General features: G+C 39.7%; 1 protein-coding gene across 1 annotated transcript; it reads right to left on the reverse strand.

Moving 5' to 3' along the window:
• Window positions 1-616: 616 nt before the first annotated feature.
• LOC103190402 (antigen WC1.1-like) lies at window positions 617-6,386 on the reverse strand. Its single transcript, XM_042345866.1, has 10 exons — window positions 6,324-6,386; window positions 5,483-5,797; window positions 4,584-4,898; window positions 4,417-4,491; window positions 3,632-3,943; window positions 3,442-3,480; window positions 2,968-3,075; window positions 2,259-2,354; window positions 1,462-1,572; window positions 617-783 (listed from the first exon to the last, which is right to left on the reverse strand). The coding sequence occupies exons 1-10, from the start codon at window positions 6,349-6,351 to the stop codon at window positions 617-619; spliced, it is 1,566 nt and encodes a 521-aa protein (XP_042201800.1). The 5' UTR covers window positions 6,352-6,386.
• Window positions 6,387-9,505: the final 3,119 nt, after the last annotated feature.

A 9,505-nucleotide genomic window follows, 5' to 3' on the forward strand; every position in this document is an offset into this window, starting at 1 on the left:
TAATTTCAAAAACTTGAAGGGTGGGGCGTTTAAGATGGAATTCCTACTCACTTGTTAAATTTTAAATGGATCATTAATTTTTAAACATTCATTTCAATAATTCCTGATAGTGTTGTAAACAATTATTTCCTTAATTACATCTTGATTATTATTAACAGGACATAGAAGCAAGCATGCCTGTGTTAATCGGTAAGTCACAGCACCATTTAATATGCGCAGTTATTAACATGACACACAGCACCACTCTGTATGTGCCATTATTGACATTACCGGTAGCATCGGAGATCAATTCATCAACACGAGAAATATCCGATTTCAGATAGCACATCGACCCGTAATTAGTCTTATTTTAGCTATCATAGCAAGGCCAAATATCAGCAACTGCCTATTACAAAGCCCTAAGAGCAAACATGTACCAACTGACCTACACTTTTACATTCACTGCAAGTTGAAGCGTATCCACGATGTGCCAACTTGAAACGCACTACACAAATGTAATTCTTGTTGCACTTATGCCATAAAATTTCTGTATCGAATGGAAGATTGATTATACTTGTGACTTTAATTATGATTTTCACTCCCAGATGTGTTGTTGATTAAACATCTCCCTAATAGGTTAAGACATGAGAGTTAGGCTGTTACCCTGGCAGAGCGAATCTTCCTGGACAGTGGGACTGATCAGTGTTGGAACCTCAGTGTGTGCTTCAATGACCAGGAGGAGGCCGCGGTCCGCCAGCTGGAAGGTTCCGCTCTTAGCGTCGTCATAATCTTCCTGAAGATGATCTGTTAAGAGGCAGTCAGTCTTACACACTCAAACATTCAGACAGGAAAAGGAGGCACAGAAGGAGGCCATTCAGTCCATCTTTTGAAAGAGCGACCCAAATTACTCCAACTCTTTCGCGCTTTCCGCACTGCCCTGCAGATTTGTATTCCCCAAATATGTATCTATATTGACCCAACTTTGGAAACAGTGGTGCTCAATGTATCTTATGCCTGAAATACTGAAAAAGTCCTGAATTTCTTTTTGGATACGTTATCTGAAGATAGAAGCTTGTTTTATAGTGAAACCAGCATAAATAGCGTGCTCTTTAGCCACCAGGTCAGAAGGTTCTGAGTGTAATCTAATCGGGGACTATAACATCACACTCTGGCAAACACTGCATGGCAGTGCTGGAGGAGTGCAACGTATTGAGCTCAGTTCGCCTGTTTAGCTGCAATTGAAATATTGCAAAACTCACCAGGGTAATAGGGCTTATCCTGGAGGGCTGGCCAACATTCCCTCAGATTGGTTGTTTCGTTTACTTCATTACTGTTCCCAGTTTGCGCACAAATTGCCTTTCCAGTTCATCAACAGATACACAGACACAATGAATCATTGTAAACATATGTGAAGTGCTATGAAACGTCTCGTTGAATTGATCAGATGCGGAATCAAATACAATATTTATTTCACACACTCACCATCGCCATTGGGTAGAAACACTTCAGGGTTTCCTTCTTCTGCATCTGAACCATTCACATTCTCCCCAGTGTAGTACTCCAGTTTACTGATAGAATCGTTGGATCCTGAAACTGAGCAAATAATGTCATTACTGTCCAGCTACAGAGGTTGTTAGAGTCTAATTCAACTCCTGTATCAAAATAAAGAAACGTACCAAACAATTAGACTTTTTTTCCAAAACCGTGGATCATTTTTCGTGGACGAAAATAAGGTCAACCGTTGAGAAATATGACGTTAATCAAAACAAATTCTTTAGCATACCAGGAGCAAGTTGGTTGCATATTATTGATATGATTTTTGAATATTGCCTCTGTTTGGGCAAGAAAAGACATATTTGAAAAGATGACATTATTTTGGATATTCTCTGGACGACAGAAACACAATAAGCATTGCTAACACTAATTTCTGTAGGATTCGTTTTGGTGAAATAGTAAAGCCAAATATCTAATAGTTATTTTCCTCTGTATTAAATTTTGTAATATAACTGCCCTCAATTGGTAAATGCAGAAATCAGTGTTGATAATATTTGAAAGTTGAAAGACCGAGCAAATTCATGTATTGAGTAGTTCTAATCTATTTTAACCGGGTAAATTGATACAATACCACAAGGTGGGGCTTTTTCAGTTCTCTGAATAAAAGCTTGAAATTCTATCACAGCGCATTTCAGTCATTGCATTTACCAACAAACGGGACCCTAATGTTGATGTTTGTTTGTACAATGATTCGGGTAAAATAAACATGATTGTAAAGTGTATACCAGGGGAGCCAGCCTCAAAGTTCCTTGTTCTGATTGGCCGATCCTCAATTTCTTCATAAATTGCTTGATAAAAACGAACAGATGGATATTTTGCTTCTGTTGGAAGTTGATATGTACATAAATTAAAATATTAACCATAAATTTCACAATGGAGTTTGAAATTGATTTGTAAATATCTGGATCATATAACGTGAGTTTTATTATTTGAAAAAAATCAGTATGGCGACGTCACTATTGTCTTATGTTTCATCAGTGTACATGTATTTTACGTGTTTGTTTCAATCTATAAATATGACTATGCATTTATATTTAGGTACCTAAAATATTTACTTAGCTCTGTGTGTTGGCTTGTTAATATATCTGTGTATTTGCAATGCTTTGTGTATGTACCGGTTTGGGCGCGTTTAACTACCTATGTCTTTGTATTCAGCATAAAAAGTATGTTGGCGTGCTTAGTTTATGTTGAGGCCTAATTGTGTCTGGTGGGTTTCTTTATGCATCTGTGTTTGTGCATGAGATATGCTTTTGAACGCATATGTCTTGATTTTCAGTTTGTGCACCTTTACAGATACACATGAACATACGCAATGAAATCGAGACAGTATAAACAGTTAAGAGTATTAAATTAACAAAAGAGACACGTGCATCAATTTTATCTGAATTGAGAGAGATCTCTAGGCAGCGCTGTGAGACCAGATTCCAGGCTCACCTGTTCCTGAATAATTGCTGTCCATCTGTAGAATCAGTGCAAACAGTACCACTGTTAACAGGATTCCAAGCACGATACAGGCCACAAAAGGGATGTTGATCAACTGAACTTTGCAAATCAAGTACACAACACTTGTTATTTTTTGTTGCATAATATGTCGTCGTCACTCTTTAAAATTATAATAAAAAACGTTCATACTATACTGAGCGATATCTCAGACCAAATAGAGTATGACATGTCGCACAGTTAGTCAGAAGAATGCCCAAACCACTTTAACAATGAAATATATGGAACTCTTTTCCTAAAAGTAAAACATACTATTAATTTCTAAAAAGTTGACCTCTGACAGGTTAGTTTTCAAATATACTCTTTAAGTATATTTCCTTGTTTACGAATCAAAAACAATACCTAGTGGTAATAAGTATGAATGTTAAGCAACACATCATCAAGAATGCAAGTAATTGCGTTATTTACCAAAGGATGGGGTTGGGATTGGCGGTTTCGGAAGTTTACCTGCAAAACATCACATTAAACATTAATCCAGTAACAATTCTATTTCTAGCTTCAAGTGATGTCAGTACTAATCTGCTTTTGTTGAGAAAAATAAAAAAATCTCTAATTTGTCAAGAAAAAACTATAAACTTTTGAGAGATCAGATCGCTACCTGAGCAAACCACACCAGCATCTTCTTTATGATTGCAGTCACTTTGATCCGCGGATGAAGCGACACAATCCCACAGAAAGGATTCACTTCCTCTACAGTGAAGCTCGTCCAGCCATATCTGACCAGCGCCTTGTCCAAATCCCGCCTGCCCCACAGCCCGCACGGCGGGGCCGCAGTCAAGCTGTCTGCACACCACACTGGCCTCTCGGATATCCCAGGAGTCGTCACACACCGTCCCCCACGTGTTATTGCTCAATATCTCAACTCTCCCAGAGCAAATGCTGCTTCCTCCAACCAACCGCATCTCCTGTCCTGAATGGACAACAACAACAAAAATATAATATTTTTATCGCGCCTTTCACGTCGGGAGGACGTATTCATAGAAAGTATTCATATCACATGTCAGTTGCTCACACAAATAAAATACGTATTCTTCCATATTATGATGAATCGAAATTTACTCCAAAACATTATTTATAGGATCTGTTTAATTATCCTATAAATAATCCTTCAAAAATAAATCATAATAATAATTTGGTCTCTCGATCCTCAACTGTGGAACACTTCTTTGTACAATTTGGTGCCGCGTTTCACCTATAAATATACCGTCGATTAACTTTCATGTGTTTTCTGTGAAGTCCAGAAGACGTGAAATAGCATTACTAAATTATTATGCAGTCGATGCATGTTACAGTAGATACCGTGAAGCCCATTTAGAAATCCTGGTTTGAATGCTTGGGTTAAAAACACAATTTCCTTCTTTTCAATTTTTTTTCACTCAGTACCTGATAAATGAAGCTGTTGATCAGGTGAACTCCCACTGCACTGTTTTGCACGATCATTTTGTTTCGGAGCTTGCTCTGCATTAAGTATACATTTATAAATGAAATGCTTCAAATATAAATACAATATATATTGGCTCAGAAATATTAGCTGAGGAACATTTTATTACCTGAACAAACTACACGCAAGTCGTCTGTATGATCACAGTCATGTTCTCCCCAAGGTGGGGAAGAGCACTGCCACAGGAAGGATTCCTGTGAACTACAGATTACATCGTCCAGCCAAATAGGTCCAGATCCTTTTTCATATCGACCACTATCATCAACAGCTACAGCTTCGCCACAATATAGCTGTTTGCAGATCACCTCAGCATCTTTGCGACTCATGGAGTCCGAGCAAACAGTTCCCCAAGTCCCATTGTAAAACACTTCCACTCTGCCTTCACATGAATGTTGTCCGTTTACCAACCGCAGCTCCTTGTGTTCTTTGACGGCAAAAAGATGAATTTCATTAAAGTTTTCGATATCTTAAATTTAGTACGGGTCCATTTTTAACTAAATCTTTTATTGGTGCTGGAGAACATGTTGGAATAATTTACAACATTATATTTGACGTTTCAAAGACCGTAAATTGGTAGTACTATTCTTCTCTGATAAAGTCCAAAATGGAATTCAAGCCTCTCAAATAGTCTACGGTCCATGAACATTTTAGACGTGTTTGTAACTCTGGTGACGGACTATCTAGTCAGATCCAGGGAAAGCAATGTACCAGCACCAGCCTCAAATAGAATGACCATGTTCGATATGAAAATTGTTGGTCAGGGCACGAGGAGAAAATCCCAAGCCGTTTCCTTGTGATTTGTGGGATGATTTATTGTCACCGAAGCAGGAAGTGACAGCCTCGGCAGCATTTACCAGGATATTGGATTGCCAGACCTATCCATAAATATGGCAGGTGGCATTTGTACCCACAACCTTCTGTCTCAAGCGATAGTTTGCTTGTAATAGAACCAGTCTGACACCTTATCAGTACGTGTTGATGATGAAAGACAAAGTGTTTAATTTTTACCTCTACACAAAATGCTCACATCTTCTTTGTGATAAAAGTCATGCTGCCCCCATGGAGAAGAGGCACATTCCCATAGAGCTGATTCCTTTCCTGAGCATCTCACTTCATCCAGCCAAACTGGGCCTGGAACTCGACCACAAGGAGCAGAAGATGCTGCATTAACAGCAGATCCACATCCCAGCTGTTTACACACAACATCCGCCTCAAGTAATCCCCAGGAGTCATCACACACCGTCCCCCAGGTTCCATTGTAGTAAATCTCCACTCTCCCAGCACAAGAACTCCCACCTTCCATTAGTCTGATCTGAACATCTTCTGTTGAACGCAAACAAAATTAAATTTATTGGATAACATGCATCAGCTGATACAGTATAATATAATGATTATACAAATGTAGGAGAGATGAGAGGAAAAGATGAACTGAGTGTTTGATGTTATAGTAGATATTTGTCGGTTAGCCAATCTTCTTTAATCAAATATAACCAGGCACTAGCAATGCCCATTGCTGACAGACAATCTCAGAACAGAAGCTGCTCAAATGCAGATTGCAGTTCAGTACTAATAACAAGTCAATTTGTTTGGGTTAACACATTCTCGGGTGTCTCAAAGCACTTCACAGAATATAATGTAAAGTGAGTTCACTATATTTTCCGAAGGAAATGCAGCAACTGCAAATCAGTGGCTCACAAACAGTCGTGGATAGAGTGAAAAAATTATTTATAATTTTTGTATTTATTGAAGCGATTATTACCCCAAGAAAAGCTTCCACCAATTGAGTAACAATCGGGTACGAGTTAAAATCGAGTATTCAAAATTACAATATTTATAAATATTCACTCACTGGAACACTGAACTCCAACATCACTCATGTTCCCAGTTGATTTGTTTAGGCTGGACTGTTTGCACTTCAACAGATGCGATTCGTTTCCTTGACACTGAACATCTTTGAGCCATGGGAACTGTGCACCTTCTCTATACACCGGGGAGCTATAGGCTGTAATGGCAGGACCACAGCCCAGCTGTCTGCAAACCACATTCGCATCACTTGAATCCCAGAACTGATCCTGCATTCTCCTCCAGTTTCCATTGCGATAAATCTCCAATGTTCCAGAGCAGGAACTGCCACCATCCACCAGTCTAAGCTGTTTGTGATCTGTTTCAATGGAACATAAAACGTCAGGTTTCCATTGGGGAAAAATAGTACATTTGGTTATAATATTATTCAGCATCCAGATAATAATTGTCACTCAATGTATTGAGTGTGTGTGAACCTTCATTATTACTGAATGTCATTCTCCTGTCACAGCGCTTTCACAACACCACATGTGGAATAATTCAATGATATTGGACGTTTGCACTTCTATGGAGTAACAGACAATCATCGACGGGAAAGCATATTGTAAGTTATTTAACAACGTGATATTAAAATTTACAATATTTTATTTTATTTATCAGTAAAATGCACTCACCTGAACAAAGAACTCCCACATCACTGCTGCTCCTGGAGGGTGAAGCCATTGTGGAATGTGGGCAGATCCAGATGTGTGTCTCGCTTCCCGCACACTGAACATTATTGATCCACACAGGTCCAGTGCCTTCCCCGTACTGGGAAGAGTTGTAGACTGAAATAACAGAGCCACAGTTCAGCTGTCGGCAGATGACATCGCCATCTGATATAGTCCACGAATCATCCAGCAATCTTCCCCAGGTGCCGTCATGATAAATCTCCACTCGCCCATCACAGCGGCTCCCACCGCCCTCTAACCGTAAATGCCACTGTTTACCTGCAACGATTTCAATCGACAATTACTCAATCAAAACGTGTGAGATATGAAGGCAAGATAACCATAGCTTGTCGAGAATAAAAATATGGCATTTCGAATGCGATAATATACCTGACATCATGAGATAGAATAATCAAGAATAGCGTAGAAATTACAAGAATCTTTCACAAACTGGGATGTTAGCAATGTTCAAAACCATACATAAACAAGGGAAAAGAAACACAATGAGAGCAGCCTCCAGCCAAATAACTCAAGACAAATCACCTTAAATGGTAGAAGGACAAGACACTTTAACAATAGGAGAATATCGGAAACAATCATTGCAATTGTAGCAGAAGAGCATGATCATCACAGCCTAAAACCAGAGAATGTTTCTCATCAGGAACAGGCTACAATGAGGGAGTCTGCGCTCCGGTACCCTTTGTAATAATATAAATAATATATTTTTACAGACTCGGGGAAAATGGTTCATCTTGAAAATCTCAGCAAGCCAGGGAATTGGTTTGTCCTCTGTCTTAGAAACTGAGATTGTCGTCACCATTATACCTGAGTAAGATCCCATCGAAAATATTATTCTTACAATAGATCAAGTTCCTTAAAACCGATAGCGTGTTACTTAAGTAAATGTTGATTTTACTTTGAAAGATTATGAATCAACTGGTTTTGTAATTGTTGTCTTTTTCACTGCAAAGCAAACACTTAAGTCACTTTAAATTATAATCTTTGAAGCACTTTGAGAAGTCTGAACGACGTGGTAAAACGCGATATGAATTGCAAGATTATGGTTATTTCACTCACCCGAACATACAACAGTTACATCATGGTCATGTGTACAGCTGAACTCCTCCCAGAATGATACAGCACAGTCCGACACAAAGGATTCATTACCAACACAGTTGAAGTTAGTTTTCCAGATAAAACCTGTTTCTTTTCCAAACTGTGTTCCAGAACCAGTTGACAAAGCGAAGCCACAATCCAGTTGCCTACAGAGAACATCGGCGTCCTGTAAATCCCAATAATATTCGCAGACGGTTCCTGATTTATAATTGCGCTGCAACTCAACTCTGCCAGAACATGTATTGTTTCCACCGATTAATTTTGGGGGATAGTGTTCTGCCGTGGAAGAATTAACGTGATATGAATTATTATAACACAAAAAACTTAACTAGCGATTGACAAAGGGATTAACTACAGTCAGCAAACAGGTGAAAATTTAAACAATCATCAGAAATGTAGAGTTTGAAATCTACATTTAGATACATTTCAGGTGACTCAGGTAGTATTTAGGCGGCCTGAGACGCTACCTGCGTGGAGGGCGCTGTATCAGTGCAAGTTGTTATTGTTGTGCTGATTAAGTTGAATTTACCTACTGATAATTTATCCAGCTTCAAAAGGATACAACGAACTGCGACTTGCACGTCAGAATAACGTCTCAAACATTTAACAGTTCAAGCTGTGCATTGAGGGTGAGGGGTTTGGGCTGGAATGACATTACCTGCATCTCAATGGTGTCTGCATTGGGGTCTAAGAGGGTGAGGAGGAACAGTAACTGCTGTGCAAGTGGAGTCTGAGAGAGTGAGGAGAGAACCACCTGATAGGCAATGGGGGTCTGAGCAGGTGAGGAGAGACAAAGCCTGAGGTGCAGTGGGGGACTGAGATTGTGAGGAGAGGAATGGAGTATCTGCTGTGCAATGAAATCCGAGAGGATGAGGATTTACAGTATCTGCTGTGCAATTGGAGTCTGAGTGGGTGAGGAGAGATAGTACCTCCTGTGCAATGGGGGTCGGAGAGGGTGAGGAGGGGAACGACAATAACTTTGGTGCAAAGGGCGTCTGAGAAGATGAGAAAAGACAATACCTACTATCCAATGGGAGTTTGAGAGAATACTGAAAGGACTGAAAGTTCCTGCTGTGCAATGCGGATCTCAGAAGATGAGGAGGGCAATGAAAACGAAAGCACAATCGATAAACTCGGGCTATATTTTGCAGCAATTTGCCAATTAAATCCAGGAACGCAAAATTCGGAGCGATTCAGGGATGATACACTGTAAGGAACCATATTTTAGTTCCGGTTTGAAAACAAGTCTGATTGAATGATTGAAGCCTCTCCTGAGCATACAAATGGAGAATAAAGAAAATCATCATTGAGAGGCGGCGGAGGGCGTTGGTCGGGGAGGTGGGGGGCGGGCGGAGGGGTGGGGCAGTGCAGCGTGACCCTCCAAGTTAGTGAATTAATAATA

Source organism: Callorhinchus milii, unplaced genomic scaffold, assembly GCF_018977255.1.
Source record: "Callorhinchus milii isolate IMCB2004 unplaced genomic scaffold, IMCB_Cmil_1.0 Scaffold127, whole genome shotgun sequence".
Lineage (NCBI taxonomy): Eukaryota > Metazoa > Chordata > Chondrichthyes > Chimaeriformes > Callorhinchidae > Callorhinchus > Callorhinchus milii.

What these genes read in the sequence shown, in the direction of transcription:
- LOC103190402 (XM_042345866.1), bottom strand. Translation starts at nt 6,351, where the DNA reads ATGAGTGATGTTGGAGTTCAGTGTTCCA. An exon ending in TGTGAGCATTTTGTGTAGAG is followed by an intron (nt 4,899 to 5,482) that starts GTAAAAATTAAA and finishes TTGCCGTCAAAG; the next exon opens with AACACAAGGAGCTGCGGTTG. An exon ending in CTTTGAGGCTGGCTCCCCTG is followed by an intron (nt 1,573 to 2,258) that starts GTATACACTTTA and finishes TTATTTGCTCAG; the next exon opens with TTTCAGGATCCAACGATTCT.